General features: G+C 42.3%; 3 protein-coding genes across 3 annotated transcripts in view; all 3 read right to left on the bottom strand.

The window, feature by feature from the left end:
• The window catches only part of LOC140236295 (uncharacterized), a 140515-nt gene that overhangs the window by 14574 nt on the left and 98932 nt on the right, over positions 1-27009 (bottom strand). The window lies entirely within an intron of this gene.
• LOC140235704 (uncharacterized) lies at positions 21384-25945 on the bottom strand. Its single transcript, XM_072315718.1, has 2 exons — positions 25904-25945; positions 21384-23339 (listed from the first exon to the last, which is right to left on the bottom strand). Exon 2 carries the CDS (start codon positions 22430-22432, stop codon positions 21464-21466), a length of 969 nt encoding a protein of 322 aa, XP_072171819.1. The 5' UTR covers positions 22433-23339; positions 25904-25945; the 3' UTR covers positions 21384-21463.
• LOC140235703 (uncharacterized) lies at positions 22309-25691 on the bottom strand. The gene is made up of 2 exons (XM_072315717.1): positions 24400-25691; positions 22309-22435 (listed from the first exon to the last, which is right to left on the bottom strand). Exon 1 carries the CDS (start codon positions 25668-25670, stop codon positions 24420-24422), a length of 1251 nt encoding a protein of 416 aa, XP_072171818.1. The 5' UTR covers positions 25671-25691; the 3' UTR covers positions 22309-22435; positions 24400-24419.

Raw genomic sequence — 27009 nt, 5'->3', positions numbered from 1 at the left:
AAATGACGAACCCTATTTCATTTTCGGATGAACGAGCCTTCGGAATAGAGAACCCTATTTCATTTTCGGATTAACGAACCTTCGGAATAACGCCGCAAATGCTCGGATTATTGAACCCTACTTCATTTTTGGATTAATGATTGTCTAGTTATAGGGAATTTGTGTGTTTCGGATTAACGAACCTTCGAAATAACGAACCTTCTGGATAACGAACCTTCGGAATTACGGACCTTCGGAATAACGAACCTTCGGAATGGCAAACCTTCGGAATAACGAACAGAACCCAATAAAATCACGAAACGGCACATGGCCTTCAAATTTATTTCTGGTTAAGGTTATTTCACTAAGAAAATTTATATTTCAATTAGCTCTTCTAGTATAATACTAGCACTGTGCTCTTGGGATTGTTAATCTAATATCCGTGGATAAAAGTATTGTAGAACAGTAATTATGTTGTTCTTTTTTAGATCATGGAGCTTCATGTTTTTCTCCTTTTCTTTTCTCCTTTTTCATTACATATTCTCAATATTCATTTAAACAGAAAGGCAGCCTTTTATATTTTATGATCTTCATGCACTTGCTTGCTTACGAAAATGAACAAATTCCCGACTCATTTTAGTAGGTATGCAGACGTACATTAACATCCAATTAGAATTCACACAAATTCCTCGTACCCCCCTCTTCTCTCCATCATTCCTTCTCTTTCAATCATCATCATCATCATCATCCTCTACACTTGTCTTCTTCGAGAAATAACGACATTTTCAAACTCTCTCAAGTCCTGCATTATATTCAATCATTCATTAAAGGAAGAAATACACATTCCTTTTTCAACAAATGACATTTATTTTTATTAGATCATATTCAACATTTAATTCGTGCACAACTGCAAAGAAAAAAGAAATGTAGGAAAAATAATCGTTTGAATATTTACATTCATTACTATAATTATATTGTACTGTTTTCAAGTATCATAAGTTGTACATTTCATTAAACGGATTTCCACATTTCATTTTCAGCCAAATTAAAAGTTCATTACTATGGTATTCCGTAACGACAAATATATAAGCAAAACTGCTGCTAAATAAGAAGCTGTTAAAATGAGATTTGTGTATTATCTCGAGGATGGACAGTAGTTCATTCAATCATAATTTAAATAACTATATTTCCCGTAATGAAAGAAATCTTAACGTTATTAACATATATGTTTTAATGAACAAGACAATTTCGAGGAACCCATATCACAATGAAATAGAAATATATTACATTGTACCTTTACATAATATTCCTTTACCTTTATAAAATAAAATATTGCTTAGTATTTCTTATATCCATTTCTGACCAAAAAATGAAGGAATAATTTTTTTCTTATCATCAAATTAAATACTAGTCATCTCTACTTTTTCGGAACCGATTATAAAGCTCATTGTTCGCTTTCAGCTCTCTGGCCGAAAGAAATGTCATGTTTGTTCATTCCAAAATCGGCATAATATCAATCTCGTTTTTTACTCCAAAATCAGTTACTGGATATTCCATATACACGAATTAATGATAAGTTTTACTTCTTAAACTTTGCTGTTGTTTTAGTATGATTTATTTTGATTTGCAGGAATAAAGTCTAACCTCTTCAAAGTAAACATTTCTTTAAACACTACAAAGATATCGTTAAACACTTTACAAAGTTATCTACACAAGTAATGTTCTTTAAAAAGATTTCATACAGATGAATATCTACCTGATATTTTTACTATAGATTTACTCGGAACTAATCAGTTTTGATATCTTTTCGAGTATCACACTTTCCACATTCAGAATCGTTAACGCAATCAAATTTTACATGTTTTTACATTTCTGTGGTTCTTTACGTCACAAATATTTCTGTATATAATTTCTGCACATGTTTCTGTGAATAATATTGACACCATGAAACTAGGTGACTGTGTTTTTTTTTTTCTGTTACTCTACCTGTTTACAATTACACTGCTAACATATCAGACCTACATTTTCTCATTTTTCCTTTAAAAAATGAAATCCACAACAATATTCAATATAAAAAGGTAATGATGGCCATGCTATAAGTCCTGATGTGGACACAGACTGCAAGAATATGGCTGTGTACTGCAGTACAAGTATCATCCAATTAAACATTATCTGTCAAAGTTTATTAATCATTCTCGAAGCGAAATGAGAGCAAACAGAGAAAATGTAGGCATCCAATTGCTTATAACCCTCTTGCAGTCTCCTAATACCTTTCTAGCTCGCACAACTTGACTTGAAGCTTAGTCCTGATTTGATTTACATCTGCTGTGGGTATCCGAGGTGCTGGGGTAGGCATGATAAAAAAAATAAAAATACTGAGAATCGTTAATGGGGTTGGCCTAATGGCGGCCTGGCTAAAGGAGGCAAAATGAATAGTATGATAGGTGAGCTGGTTCAAAAACAAGGTAAAAGAAAATACATTTTATATGGCTTTTGATACTTATAAAGTTTTTGTTGTGAAAAGCACTGTTAAGCCAAAGAGAATGGAAGCATATTACAGTGGAAATTGAGGAAGGCATCATTGTGACAAAGCTGTGTGGAGAGACCCATGGATTGATTGTTATCACGATTAATGCCAGTGAATAAAGTGACAGTGTAAGATACAGTACTTAGGATTAATGTCCCTTAATGTCCCCTTGATTCTTTCACATACAATATTTGGAAAATGTGCGACTCCATCGATAAACACATAGCAGTACGTTCAGTTCATTGTTTCTTCATTTGACATGTTGATTTCATCATTAATTAGTTTGTGGATTGTCAGTCAAACAGATACAGAGATAACAAGCTATCCCAAACTCTGCTGCAAGACTAGTGTTCAAATAAAAAAAAAACAACAACAACATATTAACACAAATTTAAGTGGTTCTACGAAGCTTCCACTGGCTTCAAGTCAAAATTCATATTCAGTACAAAATGTTGATATTAACTTTTGAATACACACTATTTGAGAGAACTACTTTAAATAGGAGACACACCAGAGAGAAACCTTTGTTCGAAAGGCAGGGACTTACATTTGTATTTGTTATGCTGAATAAAAAAGCAACAACATACATACTTGCTTGTCATGTCTCTACCATATGGAATAATCTACCCCAGAATTTGAAATAATTTACAAATGTTAACAAACCTAAGTCTGCCTTGGGAATGCCTTCATTACAGTCTAAACATGAAACAAGGTATTATTGTTATTTGCAATTGTATGTTTTTGTGTAATCATTTTAATCCTTGAGCACATACGGACATAACACAGAATGTTCTATGTGCTATACATAAGCACTGTTGATTATTGTTATTATTACTTTTATTATCATTTATATTATTATTATTATTGATATTATCATTATTACCATCACTATTATTATTATAATTAGTAGTAGCAGTATCATTATTATTATTATTATTGCTATTATTAAAATGATGCCATATTTTATAATCACACTACCCACCCCCTCCCCCCCCCCTTTCTGCACACACACAACCCAAAGTCATTAAATACGACATTACGCAGAATATCGAGATAATGTTCTGCCAGAACCTGACTGCCCATTCATCAGGCACACACATTGTGAAAAGTTCGCGGTCTGGAGCAACTCTGTGATTGTAGTGAAATATTGCTATGATCTCCTTCCATAATGATCCCTGGCTTGGACTTTGGTGCAGATGTTCAGCTCAGCCACCCTAGTCATTTGAAGCTATTCCTGGTTTCTCTTGGCTTTCTCCACTTCGACATATCCAGTAGACAGTTGTCATCAGCTTCTCTCCCTATGCAAAGATGAACAATTGTTTTTCAAAGACAATGTTACTTCTATATTGCAGAGGGGAATGATGATAATTATTGGAGAAGACAGTCATAACATACTACTTAAACAATTTTCCACATCTGTAAAACTATATTTGATTTGCCTGAGAAAAGTATTATACAATAGTGTTCCTTTCATATCAACACTTTGGTAGTGTTTTGCTCAAAAGTGCTAATGCAATTCTGTTGAATTATAAGTTTGAATCAATGTGATAATGTACTTAACAAGATTATACTAGGATAACTTCTAATTGTCCAATGACACTGGATATTCTGAGTAATATCTATGACAAAATAAAACCGAATACTACATGAATAGGTGTTGCACTGATTGCCGTTTATATCTTGCTCACCTTTAGCTCAGTGCACAATGTAACCTTTGAGTGCAGTAAGAAGAGGATGCTAAGCCAGACGAAATGGTGAATGAACACATTGTTGACTAGAATCAGGAGCAGAACTGAAGTAAAGAATAAGACAAAGAATAAAGAAAGCAGAACATCACAAGTGAAAATCAGTGACACAGTCAACCCCATGTATTAAGTAAAGTCTCAGATTCTTACAACATTTGACTTCTGAGTGTAGAAAGCAAAAAAAAAAAAAAACACCCAACATTAATATGAATGAAGCTTTAAATGCATATTGAGACCTTTCATTTTCATCGTCTTTGCCAAGTATTTGTCATACAGTATGTACCATTGACTTTTGCAAAGTTGATGGCATCTCATATCAGCACAGAGAGCTGCTCATTCCCCATCTCCATTGTCCCCCCCCCCCAAAAAAAAAAAAAAAAAAAAAACCACACACACACACACATAGCAAACAAACAAAAAAAAAAAAAAAAAAAACCAACTACAGTTATAACAGTAATGAAAGATAAATGACACTGAAGAAATGCATATTGGTACCATATCAAGATCAGATTGAGAGACAGCATTGCCTTTATACCAAAATGCAGCATGACTGCAGGTAATTAGATGTCAAAATGTTGGATTCCATGTTATGTCAGTGCTTCACGTCCATCTAAACTACAAAATACAGTTGTAATTTTAAAAAAAAAAGAGTAAGATACACAATCATTTCATTATGTGAAAAGTCAAATTATTAGTCGTATTCCTGCATCCTGTACTAGCAAACACTGGTTTGTCTAAATCCTTGTCAGATAGTAATGTAACTTACGGTTGTTGTTCAAGCTTGTGATGATGGTAGAAATCTACAGGAATGTGGTTCGGAGTACAATTTTGTAAAGTAGCCCATCATCGAAGAACATCACTCATTTCAGTCGAGTCTGCAAGTTGTTGCTTTGTCCCCACAAATGCCTCAATATCTGTTTGGAATGGAAGATGAATGCAAGATGTCAGTCACATGAAACTCCATCACTACTAACAATTCTGTAAGATCATTAATATGAGCCACAAATTTGCAAAACATCACCCTGCCCCCTTCCCCACCTCCTTTTCAGGTCTACATTATAATGGCTTATTAGAATCTGAAGTTTGAGAACATCACTCTGGTCTAATATTATAATTTGCACAGTTCTGAATCCTCATAGCCCCCCCCCCAAAAAAAAAAAGAACACACAAAAAAACAACAACAACAACAATTGTGTTTCAAAGAACTATAGATTGTAGAAAATCAAAGCAAGCAAAACCACAAACTAAGGCAAAATTACTTGCCAGGCACATGCTTTTAATGTTTACTTTTAGGCCTATAGCATGATAGAACAATTTGTGAATTCAGGTACTGAGCATTAACGAACCTTATTTTTGCTCTTAACACCTCAATTTAGACAATGAGGTGGGAGGAGGACCTTCCTCAATTACATTTTAGTATAAGTAGCTTTAAATCATTTCTTTTCCATTGAGACTTCAAGGGTAGTCAGCGAAATAACATCACAGTATTACCTGCACATGCGGTATTCACGAGCACTATTATAATTTTACACTGTAACACAGTTAGAGTCTAACTACTAGTATCTCAATTAGATCTAGAAGAACTGTAACGTTAGATACTTCCTGGAAGGTTCAGAGGATCTATAAGAGAGCTAAATTAGCTGGGAAAAAGTAGGCCGTAGCATTACAAACTTGAGCTCGTATTACAGGCAACAATAGAATTGTTCAATATATCACCATTTTAGTGCGTTACAGACTCGATGCAAATGTGAGACGAGTTCATTTGACTCTTAGTTCGAACCGCTTTCCCTATTCTTTACTTACACCGAACAATAGCTGTGGCACTGCAAACGTACAGTACGAAGCTAGGACAGAGCCAAACTAAGTCATTGTGACCTGTTAGAGTACACATTTACACTCTTTTTATATTCTAATTCCTTATTCACAAATCTACATTCAATAAAGTGAAAATTCGAATAATTTAAGTGTCAATACAGAGCTATATATAACTTTACCGATTTCATCTGTCTCTTTTCCGTTGCTCAGGGCGCAGCCATTTTGGACGAGCGCGTACGAGGACGTTTGACAGATCAGTGATTTTTGATGAAGTCCGGCGTGTACGCACGCGATAGTGCCACTTCGTGAAAATCTAGACGGACCGGCCGGAGTTTTCACGAAGTGGCACAGTCGTTATTATTACGTAATTACTCGAGATTGAGGTTCAAAAATTTGTCAGGTTGTAGAACTCGGTATATACTATCATAATATGCAAAAATCTCAAAATCGAAAATTTACCCGATTTTGGCCGGTTGTGCCGGTTCGTGGATTCAGCGACGATGTGTTGGGTCCACTTCAAATCAGGAGTGATGGTTACATCCAAGTACTTCACGAATTTAACAGTTGTTCAGATCATAGGCGTACCCAGGATTTTTTAGAGGGGGGTGTTCAGTGGCGTACCGTGGGTCAAGACATTGGGGGGGGGGGGCGTACCTCTTGGAAGCAACATCAGAATTGCATAACTGTACAATTAAATGCGAGCGAGCTTTGGAAATTAAGGGGGTTGCACCGGGTGCAACTGCTGGCAGTTGCTGGCAGGAGAATGGCATAACGATTAAATGCGAGCGAGCGAAGCGAGCAAGCTTGACATTTTTGACATTTTAAGTCCCCATACTGCCGTTGGTAGCTATATTTTTTCGCTTTAGAAATTAAGGGGAGGGGGCGCACCAGGCGCAACTGCTGGCAATTACTGACAGCAACATCAGGAGAATTGCATAACGATTAAATGCGAGTGAGCGAAGCGAGCGAGCTTGAAAATTGCGACATTTTACAGTCCCCAAACTGCCGTTTGTAGCTATATTTTTTCGCTTTGGAAATTAAGGGGAGGGGGCGCACCGGGCGCAACTGCTAGCAATTACTGACAGCAACATCAAGAGAATTGCATAACGATGAAATGCAAGCGAAGCGAGCGAGCTTGAAAATTTTGACATTTTACCGTCCAAAAAAATGTCGTTTGTAGCTGCTGTCACGAGTGGAGTGACAGACGCTCTCCTCCACTGAGGTCAATTTGCATGGAAATTGTAAATAAGCACTTAAGCATGTAAATTGATGCAAACTGTTTAGCATTTCAATAGAAGAAATTCCAGACCGCTCTCGGTAGAGCCACGGTAGTGCTATGTGTGGCAAGGAGCGGCAGTATGACATCAGGCCGTGAAGGGGACATCACGCTGTGGTGCTGTCTCCGTGACACGCTGTAAATGGCCACTCGGTAACGGTGACAGGGGCCGCCACCCCAGTCAGTATTAACTAGAGATACCCACAGATAGTGGGTTTCCGGGTTTCCCGAAGGGTCAAGGGCCCACTGACACTGCAAGAGGCAGGTGCATAAAGGCGTCGTTGACTGTCGACCAGCTCCGAGGCAGTAAGGGAGCATAGACTGTCGACCGGACTTCATTCCTGGATGCTGAGGAGACACCGCTAAGACGTCCGTCGGGAGAGCGACCACGCGAACGGCAATCGCGAAGAGTTGCTACGACAGACCACGCGACAGTCCATCCCAGCACCAGCGTAACGGGGCCCCGTCGTCGACCGACAACGTCACCAACCCATCCCGTCATACATCATCGTCATAAGCCATCGTCAAACAACTTACATCCGTGACAGCGAGTTGCATAATCGAGGTGAAATAAGTCCAATTTAAGTTAAACATAATAAAGTCCTAAGAGCCAGAAAGCCACTGAATAGGAAGAATTTTATGTTCGTTTTTTTCTCTTTTTATAAGTTGCTGTAAAACCAATAGTCAGTTATAGACAATTAAAATATTTGAGTTAACTGAATGCACATTGTTTCCTCCGTTTCATCTTGTATGAGTTACAGCCTGCCAACAGTTTTTAGAGGTTATGAAAATTTCTTTGTTCCGTTTATTTCCATATAAAAGGATGGAAATCGGGCAAATTCTGTGACAGCTGCATGTATATTTTTTTCGCATTGGAGGGAGGGGGTGCCCGGTGCGCCCCCTGGATCCGCCACTGGTAGTCAAAGGTGTCGGTTTATGTTCATGATTGGGGGAGGTATGACCAGCGAGGGGGCGTCGAAGTGACCAAGCGGGAGAAGGATGTCCAAAATCTGCACTTTATATAGAACATCCCCTAATTTGTTTTTTGTTTGTGAATGTGTGTGTTTCATATAGATGGAAAAGTTAGGAAATAGCCAAGGTCAAGTCTTAATATTGGCAATGCAAGGCATTTTGATATAGTGAAGCAACACTGCAAAATCAATGATCAAGCTTTGATAGCAAATGTGTACAACCTATCAAACAATGCGCAACATTGCAGCGACTCTTTTTGCCATTCCGATATTCTGACTACACTGCGCACATCCTGCTTGTATTGAAAATGCCAACCAGGAATCACGCTGAATCACAATCTTTTGTCATCTCCGGGCTTTTTGAACAATGTTATACATCTTTAATTATATGGTTAAAAGAAATCTTAGAAAAATATCTTTTTTTCTTGATCATCCTTTCATGTCGATTTCAAAAGCAGTTTACTAACCCTTGAATTACCATTTTCGTAGGTTTTTTTTCCCTTTTTTCCCCTTTTTTAACCAGCGGATTGGGGGGGGGGGGGGCGTGCCCCCCCCCCCCCCATGCCCCCGTAGTTACGCCACTGTTCCTAGACCAACGGCGTAGCCAGGATTTGATCTTGGGGGGGGGGGAGGGTGTGGGAGGGGGTGTCCCCCCTCGCACGGTAAGAACTTTTTGCATTTTGATGTTGTAAATGGGGCAATTTGATGCATGTTTTTGCGCGTTTAATCGACGTGAAACAGTCCCACTTGTTTAAGGTAGCAGTATATTCTAATGTAGATTATTATTGATAAATATGCCTATAAAATGGTATAATTTAAACGCACTTCTTGTATTAATTCTTTTCACTGAATATCATGAACGCGACTGAACCCGAGCGAGCGGAGCGAGCGAGGGGGGAGGGGAGGGTGTGGGAGGGGGTGTCCCCCCTCCCACGGTAAGAACTTGTTGCATTTTGATGTTGCAAATGGCGCAATTTTATGCATGTTTTTGCTCGTTTTATCGACGTGAAACAGTCCCACTTGTTTGGTAGCAGTATATTTTATTGTAGATTATTAATGAACAATTTGCCTATAAAATGGTATAATTTAAACGCACTTCTTGTATTAATTCTTTTCACTGAATATCATGAACGCGACTGAACCCGAGCGAGCGGAGCGAGCGAGGGGGGAGGGGAGGGTGTGGGAGGGGGGTGTCCCCCCTCCCACGGTAAGAACTTTTTGCATTTTGATGTTTTAAATGGTGCAATTTGACGCATGTTTTTGCGCGTTTTATCGACGTAAAACAGTCCCACTTGTTTAAGGTAGCAATATATTTTGATGCAGATTATTATTCAATAATTTGCCTATAAAATGGTATCATTTAAATACACTTCTTGTGTTAATTCTTTTCACTGAATATCATGAACGCGACTGAACCCGAACGAGGGGAGCGAGCGAGGGGGGAGGAGAGGGTTGGGGAGGGTGTGGGAAGGGGGGGGTCCCCCCTCCCACGGTAAGAACTTTTTGCATTTTGATGTTTTAAATGGTGCAATTTGACGAATGTTTTTGCGCGTTTTATCGACGTAAAACAGTCCCACTTGTGTAAGGTAGCAATATATTTTGATGGACACTTCTTATGTTAATTATTTTCACTGAATATCATGAACGCGACTGAACCCGAGGGAGCGGAGCGAGCGGAGCGAGCGAGGGGGGAGGGGAGGGTGGGGGAGGGTGTGGGAGGGGGGTGTCCCCCTCCCACGGTAAGAACTTTTTGCATTTTGATGTTTTAAATGGTGCAATTTGATGCATGTTTTTGCGCGTTTTATCGACGTGAAACAGCCCCACTTGTTTAAGGTAGCAATATATTTTGATGTAGATTATTATTGAACAATTTGCCTATAAAATGGTATCATTTAAGTACACTTCTTGTGTTAATTCTTTTCACTGAATATCATGAACGCGACTGAACCCAAGCGAGCGGAGCGAGCGAAGGGGGAGGGAGGGAGTGGGAGGGGGTTGTCCCCCCCCCCTCCCACGGTGAGAACTTTTTGCATTTTGATGTTGCAAATGGTGCAATTTGATGCCTTTTTTTTGCGCGTTTTAACGAGTTTAAACAGTCCCACTTGTTTAAGGTTGCAGTATATTTTAGTGTAGATCATTATTGAACAATTTACCTATAAAATGGTATCATTTAAATAATCTTCTTGAATTAATTCTTACACTGAATATCATAAACGCTGTCTGCAGTTCAGCAATCAAACAGAAAAAGCATGCACACGAGGGTGTAGATAGGGGCATATCCCCTCCCACACGAAGGTGATTTTGCGTTTTCAGACCTGAAATTCAGCGATCTGGTGCAAATTTTTGGTGCGATACTTTTTCATCGAAGTGTGAAAATCACGGAATTTAGCTCTTATTCCGAATGTGCACCATCTGTGTGTATGTATAAAGTCTAGTGAGGTAGAGCTTATAGGGTAAGGGGGATTTCCCCTCCCGCTCGCGGAGCTTTTGTGTTTTTAAAATTGAAATAAAACGATTTGGGTATAGCCACAGTCTACTTCTATGCATGGTGGAAGGGGGGGGGGTGGGCGACCAGGGAGAAGGCGTGGGCGAGTGTTATCTCCACCCTTCCCTTCCGATGGAGCTTTTGCCTTTTTAAGGTTGAAATTGAGATATCTCGTATACACATATTATGATGGAATCAACATTTTTTGGGAAATCACAAAAAAAAAAAAAAAAAAACTGATGGGGGGGGGGCTGAGGGAGGAAAGGGTCGATTAAAAGGGGAATTCCCCTTATACATGAGGGAACCTTGATTTTTCGGAATATAAGTGATAAGTCTTGTGCACTCAGAATCATTCGTATTTTTTTTTTTTTTGTAAATCTAAAAAGTGTACTAAGCTAGGGAAAGAGGCACAGAGGGGGAGGGTTTGGGAGGGGGATACCCCCTCCCAAGCACGAGAGATTTTGCATATTTTGAATTGAAATTCAACGATCTGGTGCACAATTTGAGTGAAATATTCAAAAAAAATATCTTATCTGATGAAAGGTTGCAAAGGAGACCCGCTTCATGTGCATGCATACAGTAAACACGCATTTTTTTTTCCGCCTGAAATAAAACCAAATCCAAATCCCCGGTCCAAATCTTAGGGGGGGGGGGCGACCGCCCCCATCGCCCCCCCCCCCCCCCCCCCTGGCTACGCCAGTGTCCTAGACCTAGATATCTAGTGAATTTTAGGCGCAATAAAGTCATCCAACCACAATTTGTAGACTCACACTCAGTTATCTTTCAGTTTTAACTTTCAGTCATTGAAAAAAATTAATATCTACTATTGCTAAAGATTACCGGTACCAAGTCCATGTGCTAATACTAATTACACTGAGTAGCAAGTAACTGGCTACTCCCAGAGCTTCCAGAGCTTGCTGCTTCCAGTAGGCTACTATACTGACTGTACTTGGTAGTCAGTGGCGTATCTAGGGAAAACGGCGCCCGTGGCAGGCGCGAAAATTACGCCCCTAATTTCTGAAAGTGTTCAACCCCAACCCCATCCCGGTAGGGACTTTAAAAAAGTCCTCATGATATGCTTTTTGAAGCACTTAAGAGGGGTCTTTTGAGGGTGATTTAAATGTAATAGGCAACCCTAAATTTTGATATATTTTGGCGAGGGAGCGCAGCAAGCGAGCCGAAAATTTTTATATTTCAGCTTTATACATAACATGGAATTCTTGTCATTTTTGGTTATTAAATCTTCGAATTACAATTCTAATCATAGTGACGGCCTTATAGATAACGATTTATACCAACAGTGTCCAACCCCATCCCGGTAGGGACTAAAAAAAAGTCCACATGATATGCTTTTTCAAGCACTTAATACCCCTTTCAGGTAATCGCGGTTCAATTATCCGCATCCAAATAATGCGGATGAAGTAGTCAAAATCGCGTTCATATATCCCATGAAGTGCGCACTACTTTTACGAGCACCCGTTCATATAATGGTGCGAGTTATTTGTGCGAGTTATTTGTCATGGTTACTGCGCACGCCTCTATAATGACGTAATGTTTCCGGTGAATATCCTCACGTGTATGCACACCTCTCGCGCGCTCAAGCTCAGCAATCAGCGGTTGTGCGGGAAATCGAGTGACCTTTGACCGAACTGTGGAATGTTAGTGCGGATAAGTCGTAAAACGCGTTCATGTATTCTCGATCTACTCCTCATGCTGCAATTATGCGCATAATAGCAGCATAAAAATAATGCGCACTTTTCTACTCCTCTCCCGTTCATGTAATCGAAATTTTACGACTTGTGCTCCTATTATCCGCATCCACGATTACCTGAAAGGGGTATAAGAAGGGGTCTTTGTCATTCTTGTCATTTTTGGTTATTACATCTTCGAATGACAATTCTAATCAACATATAGTGACGGTCTTTATTGTGTCTGCACGAGACATATTGTGACTATCTATGGTGTAGCAGTAAACAGCATGTTTCATTCATTCCATAGTCAGCCATCTCACCGCCACCCTTCCACTGTCAAGTTCTTATCGTTCTCTGGTTTCTTTCTCTCATCATGATCTTTGATACACCGACAGCTACTTTCTGTTCCTACTTCCTTTCCGCTCTCCCCGTCATTTATCATCACCTCATCACACCATATCAGCAATATATTGCAAACAACACCGGAAAGTCACCGGGTCATGTTTTGTAAATATAGTGTACAGTGATACATCAAATGTACATGTGTTGGATTGATATACCGGAGAACAATGAATAAAGCACACTTGCGTTTCGACTCCAGAGCAAAGCAGTCATGCCTCCTTCATTCTCTCACTGAGTCTTAGAGTCCGACTTCACCCTCACACACATAAAAACATAAAACTGGCGACGAGGATGCTTACTCCGCCTGCTCCCTTCGATATTTCGGCCAGAGCATCGCATGCTTGGTCGAAGTGGAAAACGGCATTCGAGTGCTACATTGCCGCTACGGGAGTCACAGAAGATGCAGCAAAACGGGCAATTCTTCTTCACTGCGTCGGACCAGATGTGCAGCAGCTTTTTGCCACTCTGAATGGGGAAACATCTTACACCTCTGCTATGTCAGCCTTGACAGGTTATTTTGTGCCAAAGAAAAACGTTGCATTCGAGAGACACTCATTCCGCCAATGTGAGCAACGTGACAGCGAGTCTGTTGATGAGTACTACATGAGGCTTAAGACGCTCTCCTCCACGTGTGAATTCGATGCCAACGAGGACGACCACATTCGAGATCAGTTCATTGACAAATGCAACTCCAAGTCGCTACGCCGTCGACTGCTGAGAGAGCCGGACCTTAAGCTAACTGGTCTTCTCTCTATCGCTCGTGCTGAGGAAGCAGCCGATCGCCAAGCCTCGGCGATGGAGATGAAGAACTTGACCCCCTCCACTGAACACGTAGACGAAGTGACTACTAGACAGAGCTATCGAGCGCGTAATGACAGGCGTGGTCAGCGGTTCTCAAATCGCGGTCGACACCGCAAAGGAGGAGGAAGAGGATTATACGCGCCACAGCACTCGCGCTAATCTAACTTTGGACCGTGTTCTAACTGTGGGATCAACGGACATCAACCTCCAGATCAACAGTGCTCAGCTAGAGGACAGGAGTGCAGAAAGTGTCATAAAATCGGACACTATTCTCGAGTTTGTCGCAGCAGCAGCTCGAAAGGCGTGAATTCAGTGGCTGAAGAACTCAGTAATTTCCAGCCATTCGACGACGAGATCGCCAGCCACCACAACAACGGCAGTGAGACTGGTGAAACGCCTGCCACGGACACCCACCGTCTCTTCACCACTGAGCAGTCGCGAAACAAGACCCGCGTCAACATAGCGGACATCGAAATCGACATGCTGGTCGACACCGGAGCGTCGGTAAATATAATAGACGCCCGCACATATGAGTGGATGAGAGGCCGCGCATCAACGACTGATCTGCGATTGACCCCCACTCATATTCGCCTGTTTCCGTACGGTGCTACAACCCCATTGCCAGTGATTGGGGAATTCAGCGCTAGGACTTCGTGCTCGACTCAACTTTCCACGACAGCACGATTCGTTGTCGTGCACGGAAGCAGTGGATGTCTTCTTGGGCGAGACACAGCCGCAGCGCTACAGCTAATTCGAGTCGCACACAAGAGTGTACAAGAGACAAATCACAACGCCAGCGCCGTACACATTGACGCTCATCTTGCCAGCCACCACGTCGATGACCTCCAGCGTCAATATCCAGAAGTTTTTGCCGGTTTCGGCAAGCTCACCGAATACAAGGTGCGTGTACATGTTGATCCGGACATAGCCCCTATTGCTCAGCCAGCCCGTCTGATACCGTTTCACCTCCGTGAAAAGGTGGACAAAAAACTTCAAGAGCTAATCAACATGGACATCATCGAGCCTGTGTCAGGCCCGACATCGTGGGCGAGCCCGCTTGTGGTAGTTCCAAAGCCAAATGGGGACATACGAGTCTGTGTAGATATGCGAAAAGCCAATCTAGCGGTGAAAAGAGAGCGCCACCCGATCCCCACCCTAGATGAGACCCTTACCGCACTCAACGGTGCCGCGGTATTCTCTAAGCTGGATCTAAAGTGGGGATACCACCAAATTGAACTCGAAGAGACCTCACGAGATATAACGACACTCGTGACACATCGTGGTGTGATGTGTTATAAGAGACTGATTTTCGGATTGTCATCAGCAAGCGAGGCATATCAGTATGCCATACAAACCGCATTGCAAGGACTGGAAGGCGTAAAGAACATCTCGAACGACATCGTGGTGTTCGGGAGGGACATCGCCGAGCACGATGCCCGCCTCCACGCCGTGCTGAGACGACTCAGCGACCGTCACCTCACCGTGAATCCGGAGAAGTGCATCTTCCGGGTGCCGAAAATCAAATTCTTCGGCTTCGTGATTTCGAGAGACGGCATCGCAGCTGATGACGCTCGAATAGCGGCCATCAAAGAAGCTCGACAGCCGACAAACTCCCCAGAAGTTCGCTCGTTCTTGGGATTAGTGAATTATTGTGCGCGACTGATCCCAAATCTTGCCACCATTGCCGAGCCCCTTCGCCGACTCACTCGCGCGGACCAGCCATGGATTTGGGGTCGTGAGCAGCAGCAATCATTCGACCGACTTCGACATGCCCTGACGAGCGAGGAAGTCATGGCACATTTCGTCATGGGAGCACCGACCGAGCTACGAGTCGATGCCAGCCCCGTCGGTCTTGGTGCTGTTCTTACGCAGACGATCAACGGGAAAACACGCCCAGTCGCGTATGCTAGTCGCACGCTCTCTGATGTGGAACGTCGGTATTCGCAAATCGAACGAGAAGCATTAGCTGTCGTGTGGGGTTGTGAGAGATTTCATCTCTACTTGTACGGAACTGAGTTTGTTCTCCACACCGACCACAAGCCGCTCCTATACATCTACGGACCGCACGGTCGACCACACGCACGCATTGAACGATGGGCCCTACGCCTACAGCAATATCGCTTCACAATTAGGCATATGCCAGGGAAGACAAATCCAGCTGATGTTTTGTCACGTCTACCGATTGATCAACCTCATCGCGATCGAAATATCGCAGAAGAGTACATTGACGCAATTCTGACGCACGCAATACCACGAGCACTTTCGTGACAACAAATCACCGCAGCCTCCCTAGCCGACTCCGAAATCCAACAGGTGATTGATGCGGTGAATACAGGCAAGTGGCCCGACAACCCGCCATTATCCGCGTATCAACGAGTTCGCGACGAGCTATCGACGAAGAATGGTCTTCTTCTTCGCGGAACTCGCATCGTCATCCCTACTGTGCTGCGAAAGCAAACGCTCGACATCGCACACGAGCCGCATCAGGGCATTGTGAGACTGAAGCAGGCCCTACGCACGAAAGTTTGGTGGCCGAGAATCGATGTCGATGCAGAGACACTAGTTCGAAACTGCTCAGCCTGCCAAGCTGAGATGCCCGCTCCTCCCTCTGTGCCTCTCCAGCCATTGCTCATGCCTCGCGCTCCGTGGAGCAGACTCCACATCGACTTGTGTGGACCTCTACCGACTGGAGAAACGCTTCTAGTCGTCGTAGATGCAGCTACGCGGTGGCCAGAAGTTGAAATCCTCAGATCAACGACATCGCAAGTGATCACGTCGCGGCTAGATAAAATCTTCGCGCAGCATGGATTTCCAGACGAAATCGTGACGGACAACGGACCGCAGTTTATTTCGCAGGAGTTCGCGGAATACATGAAAGCGATCGCTGTCGAACACCGCCACGTCACAACCTACCATCCACAAGCAAACGCGGAAGTTGAGAGATTCAACGCTACTCTCATGAAAGCGATCAGAACAGCGAGAAATAGCAACCGTGATTGGCATCGAGCTATGCTAGCTTTTCTGCTCATCTATCGCTCGACGCCTCATCCGGCAACACTGGCGACACCGGCAAAGCTCCTATACAATCGAGAGCTTCGCACGAAGTTGCCGTCAGCGCCAACGCCAACTCGCACAGCGTACGCCAGTGCGAGACGACACGATCAGCGATACAAAGCGAACATGAAGGCGTATCACGACAACAAGAAACGCTCGCGACCACGGAATGTCAACCCGGGGATCATGTTATCATCACGCAGAGAAAGCGAGACAAATTCTCCTCGCGATTCGACCCCAAACCGTGGGTAGTTATCGCGAGAAAAGGTGGAAGCGTAAAACTTCGCAGGGGAAACGAGACAGCGATGAGATACATGTCGCAAATACGCCAAATCCCCGCTCCACAAAAGCCAGATTCGCGAGAACGCGACGACCACACCGACTTCGACCTTCACGATGATACGCAGCGTGATCGTCATACCGCTCCGCAGCAGAACGGAGTAGAGCTTCGACGATCGCACAGACAATCGCGACCACCAGACAGACTTACATACTTCAGGTCAGGTGTAATCATGTGAGCACTCATGTGAACCATAGTGAATTCCTGAATCGTTAAAAAAGTGGACTGATTGAAGCGAAGAACACTCAGCGGAGAACTATCAGTGCCACACGAACTGTAAATAACTAAATAACTGTAAATATATGAATGCCCGACTCTTTTCAACAGAGAACTCAAAAAAAAAAAAGAAGAAGAGGATTCCAAAAGAAGTCTGACTGTTCAATCATGATGTGTGATCGAAATGCAACCCTTTACCATGTTTATCCATGTTTATAAGATGTGTATTCACAGACTAAGTTAAGACAACTCATTATGAACCCTGTTTATATACTTGTAATGAAATTCACATTACATTGCTCGTATGACATTTCATTCGTGTATTGTCGTATTATCAGAAGTATTCACAAATGTGTGAAAAAAAATATTTGTATTCATGGTGAATAACAGACATCAGATTTGCCTTACTTCTGTCTTCCTTTTACTCTCTATAACCTATCTCCTGTTTCTATTGTTAAAATATGATGTATATTCATGTTTGCAATACAACTTTGTTGGTAAACCAAAATTCAAGCTTGCAGAGTACACATATCAGGATCATAAAGTACATTTTAATGTATTAATTTCTACCTTCACGAGTTGATATGTTAAATATCGTTACATGCAAGTACATAACACAACAGTGCATGGATTTATATTCCACTGAAGTTTGACATGCAAAACATAATTTGTTCCAGTTTATCATGACCGTATTTTGCTTGAAAATCACTCGTAACTGTATTCCGTATATTCCTATGTCTATTGCTCTTCCTTAAGTCTTGGCTATCCTTTCACTCACAGACAACATTAGTGATGTGTTTCCTTTCCAAGAAGGGAAGGGATATTGTGTCTGCACGAGACATATTGTGACTATCTATGGTGTAGCAGTAAACAGCATGTTTCATTCATTCCATAGTCAGCCATCTCACCGCCACCCTTCCACTGTCAAGTTCTTATCGTTCTCTGGTTTCTTTCTCTCATCATGATCTTTGATACACCGACAGCTACTTTCTGTTCCTACTTCCTTTCCGCTCTCCCCGTCATTTATCATCACCTCATCACACCATATCAGCAATATATTGTAAACAACACCGGAAAGTCACCGGGTCATGTTTTGTAAATATAGTGTACAGTGATACATCAAATGTACATGTGTTGGATTGATATACCGGAGAACAATGAATAAAGCACACTTGCGTTTCGACTCCAGAGCAAAGCAGTCATGCCTCCTTCATTCTCTCACTGAGTCTTAGAGTCCGACATCATCCTCACACACATAAAAACATAAAAGTCTTATAGGTAACGATTTATACCAACAGTGTTCAACCCCAATCCCATCCCGGTAGGGACTTAACAAAAGTCCACTTGATATGCTTTTTCGAGCACTTAAAAGGTTTTTTTTTTTTTTTAGGGTGATATAAAATTTTGGCGAGCGAGCGCAGCGAGCGAGCCGACAATCTTTGTATTTCACCTTACAAAACATGGAATTCTTGTAATTTTTTGGTTATTAAATCTTACAATTCTAATCAAGATATAGTGACGGCTTCATAGATAACGACTTATGCCAGCAAACTAAGGACTTGGAAAAATACTCTATATTACTACGAGTGAGTGAGCCGAAATGTTTATATTTCCACGTCATAATTACGTTTTGTTCTTCTTATTTTTTTTTGATAAATTTTGGCGAGCGGGCGCAGCGAGCGAGCCGAAAATTTTTATATTTCAGCGTTACAAAACATGGAATTCATGTTTTGTTTTTATCTTGTTTGATTTGGTTTTCTGCCCCCCCCCCCCCCCATTCTCCTTCCCCCCATCCGGGCGAGGGTTTTTTTTTTCTTCTTCTTCTTCTTTTTTTCCTCTTTTTTTTTCACGTGCCCCCCTTGCCCACCCCCCCCCCCCCTTATAGATACGCCACTGTTGGTAGTTGATACTACTAACTTAGCATGCAATGTGCCTATAATAGGCTGCAGCGCAGCATGCATTGTACACACATAATAGTATGCATCATAAACAATTTACGGTACCGCGTACGGTATAATACCGGTAAACGGTGAACGTTATGCGCAATGTATCTTCGCGATTCGGTCAGAAAGCAAAGCAGGGATCGGGAATGTCAACTGTTTGCGCGTCAGCTTCGCGCGCGGTGCACTAACGTAGTATTAACACGTACTGTACACGAGTTCTTTTAGTGCGTATAATATTATGTAACTCCATAATGTATCATCATCCACACAAACATTTCAGATAAAACAAGGAAGAGAGAGAGAGAGAGAGAAAATGAACGCAAAAGAAAGGAAAGGCGGAATTCAAAACGGAAATAAAAGCGACAAAGACAGCTTTTGTTTCATTTTTGTCAACATCTAAACATTGCTGAAGAGGGGTGTTGAATAGCTCAAACACCTCCCTTTTGCCCAAGGGAGGTGTTTGAACACCTCAAACACCCCCCTTTTGGCAAAGGGGAGTGTTTTAACACCCAAAACACCCCCCCCCCCTCCCCCTCGGTACGCCCTTGGTTCAGATGATAAACGAGTTGCACGGTTTTTCTTTTCCTGGAAACTGTCAACATCTAGCATTTATTTTCGTTCATACACGGAAAACAGCAGATATGCACAGTGTCTTTCAATATACATTGTACATAATTCATTATCAATCAAAGGGACTTAAAATCTACACATGTAGATTGTCTTTTATCATATGGGTCTCGAAATGATGGATCACTGTTTTCGCTTAGTGATAGAGAAGCCTGGGAAATGTCCTGATGGGTTACAAATATTTTAGTCATGGAAAGAAGATCAAACGATGTCTATTATACCAAAATCTATTCTCTGTTCTTTTCCACGATACCACCAGTTGACCACTGTCTTGCAGTTTGTGACTGGAAGATGTTCATACTACTACAATGTAATATACAAAGAAATCGACCACAAATTCAATGGTTCAGCGCACTTAAACATAAGACGTGTGATTTAAGATTTTGGAATATTGCCATTGTCTGTTTATTTATTTCCGTACTTGAAACAAAAATCATTAAAAAAATTACATAAAAAGATCAAGAAAAATATACGGAGGGTCGGCACAGCCAGTGGTTCAAGTATAGGAGAGTGGACGGTCAACCCGAAAACAAAATGCCTCCGGCCGCGGCTACACTTTGTGATGAAAGAATTAAAAATGTTTTAAATAGGAAATATGTAGGACGGAACATAAATACGTGAGAACAGTGCTTATGAAAAGAATGGAGCATGTATTTAACTTCTATTACATAACACTTCGTACAAGCTTTCAGAGGGTTAGCATATTCCTGCGTGCTTTGGCAGAGAGATCACACCAAGGAAATTCAAAGTCTTTTGTTATGATAATGAGTTTGGCACCCCAGTCCCTATAGATAGCAGGTACTCCCACTATTCGACATCTTTTCTTCGTGTGTTCGGCAGAGAGTTAGCTTGCACAGTGCAACTGTACGTTATAAGCTTCGCTTACTGATCTTTTTCGACGTCTGACAAACCTGAGTGATACAGAAGACAACGGTTCACAGCCGCCGGTAACGGGGCTGTATGGAACGCCATTAGGGAAACAATACAAAATTCATTTCATTCCAGCCAATATTCATTTCACTTTTTACAAATACATTTCACTCACCAATATTTATTTCACTTTTTACAAATATACATTTCACTTTTAGATAAAAATTCATTTCACTTTTCACAAAAATACATTTCACTTTTAAATAAAAGTTCATTTCACTTTTCACAAAAATGCATTTCACTTTTAAATAAAAATAGAAAGATTAAATGAGAACTTACCTGTTTGAAATTTGATCTTTATTTTACGAGGGAGTTGTAGGAAGAGAATACATTGAGAGACCCGCTTTGCGCACGCGCAGTCATTTTTCGAAGCATCAAATGTGGCTGCTGGATATTTGAAAGATTATGGAGAACTTAGCTTCACGTTTGAAACTTTGGGAGGGAGAGGAGGGAATGTATTCTCTTCCTACAACTCCCTCGTAAAATAAAGATCAAATTTCAAACAGGTAAGTTCTCATTTAATCTTTCTATTTTACTTCTGGAGTCTCCGAAAGAGACTACATTGAGATTTTGAAGCCCAGTAGCCATATTTGTAAGAAATATAACAGAAATGACTATGAATTGTCATTTACCAAAACGGTAAATTGTTTACCTTGCCTGGTCATTTTAGTAGAGCAGTTGAAAGACACTTGCTCCCATCCAGCAAAGGTTTTCTGTAGTACTTTCTGAAAGTCTTTTCATTCGTCCAGCCTGCCTTCTCAAGGATAAACGAAACTGGCAAGTCTGCTCTGTGTGCAGCTGACGTCGCAGCTGCTCTTGTTGAGTGAGCCTTATATTTTGAAGTGTCGATTCCTGCCGCTGTCATAACATCTTTGATCCACCTGGAGATGGTTTGTGACGTAACTTTCGCATGGGGTCTGCGAAAACTAATAAAGAGCCGACGCTCTTGGCCTCGAATTTCCTCAGTCCTCCGTATGTAGGCTTTGATGTAGTTGACAACGCACAATCGACGATCTGGAGGGTAGGCTCTCATGCTCAGTGTGTAGCCAGCGTTTCCAGGCCTATTTTGTTTCAGTAGCTCGCTGAAATGAAATGTAACTGATGATCCCTTGAGTATCATGTTGTCCAAATTCAGGAGCTGCAACGACTGTGCTCTCTGTGTTGAGATGAGAGCCATGAGCATGCATAGCTTTTTGGTGAGATCTTGTAGGCTCAGTGCATTTGCCGGTGACAGCTTTCTGAGATAGCAAAACACAATATTTACATCCCAAGTATCTACATAGCGAGGTCTTGGGGTTCGGAGATGGAAAACTCCCTTCATAAATCTTGATATCAAAATGTTGTTCCCAACTGTAGAGGCACCATCCTCAAGAACTAGGAATGATGCGAGCGCACTTCTTGCTGTGTTGAGTGCATTGTATCCAAGACCTCCTACATGAAAAAGCTCACTAAGAAATTCTAAAACAAACTGAACACTAGAGTGAAGATGGCTTTTCTTCTTACTCTTGCAAAAGTCTTTCCACTTCTTTATGTACACACAATATTGCTTCTGGGTAGAGGCTCTCCAAGAAGCGGCCAAAATGTCCACAATTTCCTTCTTTAGTCCTGTCCTTTCGAAGGGCTGCCGCATAACCTGCAACAGAGAAGATCAATTCGATCATACAAGGGATGTGGTTCATGCGTAACAGGTTGCGTTAATAGGTTCCTACTCCTTGTAATTAGCACTGCTTCACCCTTTAACATCCTTTTCAGCTTAGGAAACCATGCCTGTGTGGGCCAATTTGGCACTACCATTATGCCTTCAGCTCTATCTGTTCTAATTTTTTGAAGACATCTTGGGATGAGACAGAATGGGGGAAAGGCATAGAATTTGAATTCTCCCCAATCCAACGTAAATGCATCTACGGCTTCTGCATTTGGATCTGGCAACCAAGTGACATATCTCTCAAGTTGGTTGTTTAGTCTGGACGCAAAGAGATCAATGTCTGGAAGCCCAAAAACTGAAACTAGTTTGTTAAAGGCTTGCTTGTTAAGCATCCATTCATTTCGGTCACTGAACTTTCTAGACCTGCTGTCTGCCTCAGTGTTCTCACTCCCTGGAAGGTGTGCTGCAGTAACCCAAATATTACGTTCCATGCACCACCTCCAGATGTCTCTAGCTGCACTGTCACAGTCCTTGGACTTAATACCCCCCATGTTATTCAAATAAGCAACTGCTGTTGTGTTGTCTGACCTAAGGAGGACATGAACATCATGTAAAGAAGAGCAAAAGGACTTCAGTCCAAACCCGGCTGCCAATGTCTCCAGGTAATTGATATCATTCTTTCTAGCTCTTTCCATTTCAAGATCGTTCCATCTGCCTCCTGTTTCAATGGACAGATTTGTGGCTCCCCAACCAAGCCCACTAGCGTCTGTACGCAGCTCAAGTGTAGGTCTGTTACGCTTAATTGGTGCACACTCCTCAAAGACATGATTAATCCACCATTTGAGCTCTTCTTTCCCTTCTAATGACAGCTTCATAGGTCTGTCAAAATGGCCTTTGTTAGCTTTAAGGGCGGCAATTTTGTCACGTTCTAAGCATCTGTAGAAAAGAGGGCCATGTTGGACTCCAGGGAAAGTAGCTATTATCTTCCCGATAACATGTGACACCTGCCTGATTGTGGGTCTAGTATTGTCAAGCAAGTCTGAACAGACTGTGATAATGTCCTGCATTTTCTCTTCTGGCAAGGAGATAGTCATATCACCAGTGTGCAGCTTAAACCCTAGGAATGTGAGCTCTTGTTGGGGTTCTAGCATAGATTTCTCCTCATGGACTACGAAACCTAGCTCAGACAGGAGATTTGTGGTTGCACGTACAGCCTCCTTTGTTTGTTCTATTGACTCTCCGATAATGAGAGTATCATCAAGGTAGCCTAATACTATGTGCCCCATTTCTCTCAGTGTAGCGAAAACAGGTTTCATGAGCTTGGTGAAAAGTCTGGGCGCTGTGCTGAGCCCATTTGGTAGGACTTTGAACCTGTAAAATTTCCCTTGCCATGGAAATTTCAAGAATTTTCTGTGTTCAGTGTCAATTGGAATGGAGTAGTAAGCATCTCGGAGGTCGACTGAGGCTAGGAAATCTCCTGGGGAGATTAAAAGGGCAGCTGTATGAATGTTATCCATTTTGAAGTGTTGTACGCTCACACACTTGTTCAAATCTGTCAAATCAAGTATTAGTCGAACACCCCCATTTTTCTTGGGTCGTGTGAAAATGTTTGAGAGAAATTCTCCTTCTTCATGACCACATTCTTCGATAACATTCTTAGTCAGTAAGCTTGCGATCTCTCTGTCAATACAAGCTGAATTGTGCTGGTTTGGTTTGTATTGAATGAAGGGCTTATCCCTCCTAGGGGGCATACATGCTTCTTCAAATTCAATTTTGTAACCCCTGATTGCTGCCAAAATAAATGGATCAGCTGTGATTTGGCACCATCGCCTGTAAAAAAGCCTCACTCGACCTCCGACTGCCACTGGAGCTTTCTTTGGAATACATTGCACACACGTACAAATACATTGGGGAATGCAGGTATGATTATGATGTGAATCGAAACTACCTACCTCTTTGGGTATGCTGGTAGTTATTTCTTGCGCTGCATTGGAGGCCTGTGCTGTGGAGCCTGTTGTGGGGGGCGGCTCGCTGTGCGGGGTGGTGGCTGCTTGCTGTGACCCCACTGTGGGCGCTGACCTAAAAAAGGCCTGCTACTACCGCCGGCTGTTGGTCTGTGTGTTGAGGCAGCTGAACTTGCAGTCCAGCCAGCACTTCTGTATTGTCGCTTGGAGAAAGCTGCTCCCCTGTACGGGTGGTACGTACTAGACTGTGGCCGCGAAATTGGGTTTCTCATCACCCCTGATGCAGCTTTCTGCTCCTCTTTGAGGTCTTTCATTCTCTTTCCCAATTCATCCCCGAATAGGAATTTAGTGACGGGAGTGGAAGGTTTGCAAAGATGAGAGTAAGTGGCTGCCATGTCCGGCTTGATAAGTTCTTTCCTCAACGAATTGAGTTCAAAATTGGCATTGCACAGCAACGCCAATGCGTCCTGCTGTGTGTCGGTCAGCCGAGGTGATGGGAAGGACTGTATTAGCGCGCTCAGGCCCTTCGTCAGCGACTTCTGCACACGCTGTAACTTGGCATCTCTACTGCGTGTGTGTTGCGGTAGGTTATCCCAGATCGGGCCGTTCACCTTCGGTGTAGCGAGGTAAACACAGTTGCTCGGGGCTGGATACTTAGATGCCGTCTCTTCCAACACTTTTTCTTCTAGAGGGTGGCTTATGAGGTAAGTAGTAGAGCTGGCTAAGTCCTCGTCTACCGGTAGCCCTGTATCACCCGGCTTGGCAAATTTTGCTGCGAGAACGGGGATTTCTAGCACGTCTGCCGCGTCTGACGCAAATTCGCCTTCTTCTCTGTTGGCTTCGCCCGTGTCACGCACGTGCGGCTCCCCGCACTGTTGAAAATCAGTTTCCATAGGAATTTCACACTGTCCGGCGCTGTGCGCCTCATCGTACGCCACAAAATGGCGCGATGCCGGTTTCGGCGGCGTGGAGTTTACACTGGGCAGCGCGTCGACCACTTTACTCAGAAGACTTTCCAGTCTCGATAGTCTGTCCTCGACATCCGAGGATTTTTCGGCCGTCTTTGGGCCCTGCTTCGCTTGCGGCACTTTACCCGCCATGTTAGTACCGGAAACCGTGACCGACTTAACTAGTTTCTTTTTCGGCTTGACTTGTTTGCCTGTCGGAGGGGAACGTTCTTCGCAAACAACGTTGGTGTTTGCCACTGCGCCGGGCTTAGCCGGATGATGCAGCTGTTCTTGGGGCTGTTGTACCTCCATCACCGTAGCCACCGCGTGACTTTCGTGGAATGAGGCCGCTAGAAAAGGCTGTGCTTGCCGCCTTGCTAAGCACAGAATAATCGTTGTACGATATAGGAAGATAGCGGAATCTAAATTCCACTAACTGCTGGTTTCTAGAACCGTTAGTACCGCGAAATGCGAAAAAGATCAGAATTTTCGACTGCGATAAGGGAACTGCGTTCGAATACTCGTGCGTAGAAAAGCGATATGACTGCGCGTGCGCAAAGCGGGTCTCTCAATGTAGTCTCTTTCGGAGACTCCAGAAGTAAAATACATTTCACTTTTCACAAAAATACATTTCACTTTTGAATAAAAATTCATTTCACTCTTCACAAAATGTATTTTACTTTTTAACCAAAACCATTTGACTTTTCACAAAAATTCATTTCACTTTTCAAGAAAGAAAATAAATCATTTCTTCTTTCGGTAAAAAAAAAAATCATTTCACTTTGGCGTACCATATCACTCTGACGAAACCATTTCACTGCACTAAAACCTTTTCACTCTGCACCAAAACCATTTCACTCTGATAAAACCATTTCTCTCTGATAAAAAAAAAAAAAAAAAAAAAAAACGTTCCTCTCTTTTCACGGTCAAAAGGTGCGGAACGAAGACGTCCAGAAAAGACTACTTTTGTACAATAAACTCAATTATTCTATGTTCACAAAAACACTTCTGGGGAAAATATCGAATTGGAGACCATTGGTGATGAAATCGGGCTAAATGGTAAGTTGCTCGTTTGGTTTTCTCGAGGTTTTGCCATTTGTTTTGATCCTTGACAGCGGTCACTCTCTTGCAGAGGCTACATTGCAGATTGTAGCTTTCCACGTATTTTGCCATAGACGCAGACTCGCCAGCGAAAGAAAGCAGTCTATCAATACCACAGTCCCATATACGCCTATCTATGTGTGATATAGTATTCTGCCAACGTGGTGCTGAAGCCTGAAGTCTAACAGAGTAGATCTAGAACTGCTAGGTCCAGTAGGAGCACTCCTACTGTGCGACTAACAATAGTCCCACACCTACTAATGACCAGTAATGTATGGGTCCATAAATGGGGAGGACTTCTCATATGATAAATGGATCACAATATGGTCGATTGTAAATTTGTATAGCGGTAGGGCCTAACAACATTCTCATTAGAAAAAAAAATAAAAAGGTTACGTAGACGTATACAACTGTCCTATTTATGCTTCTTAGTAGACTAGACACTCTAAAGTTAGATATATTTGATATCATAGAGTACTGCCTTGTATTTTTGATTTATTTCTAATAAAATTAAAATAATGCAGGCCCTGCCTAGGGAAAATTTTGGAAT

This window comes from Diadema setosum, chromosome 12 (genome assembly GCF_964275005.1).
Source record: "Diadema setosum chromosome 12, eeDiaSeto1, whole genome shotgun sequence".
NCBI lineage: Eukaryota > Metazoa > Echinodermata > Echinoidea > Diadematoida > Diadematidae > Diadema > Diadema setosum.
This window is presented reverse-complemented; position numbering and strand designations above follow the sequence as displayed.

Bases quoted from the DNA above. Each gene is read 5' to 3' on its own strand.
- LOC140235704 (XM_072315718.1), bottom strand. From the start codon at position 22,432: ATGCGGCAGCCCTTCGAAAGGACAGGACTAAAGAAGGAAATTGTGGAC.
- LOC140235703 (XM_072315717.1), bottom strand. From the start codon at position 25,670: ATGGAGGTACAACAGCCCCAAGAACAGCTGCATCATCCGGCTAAGCCC.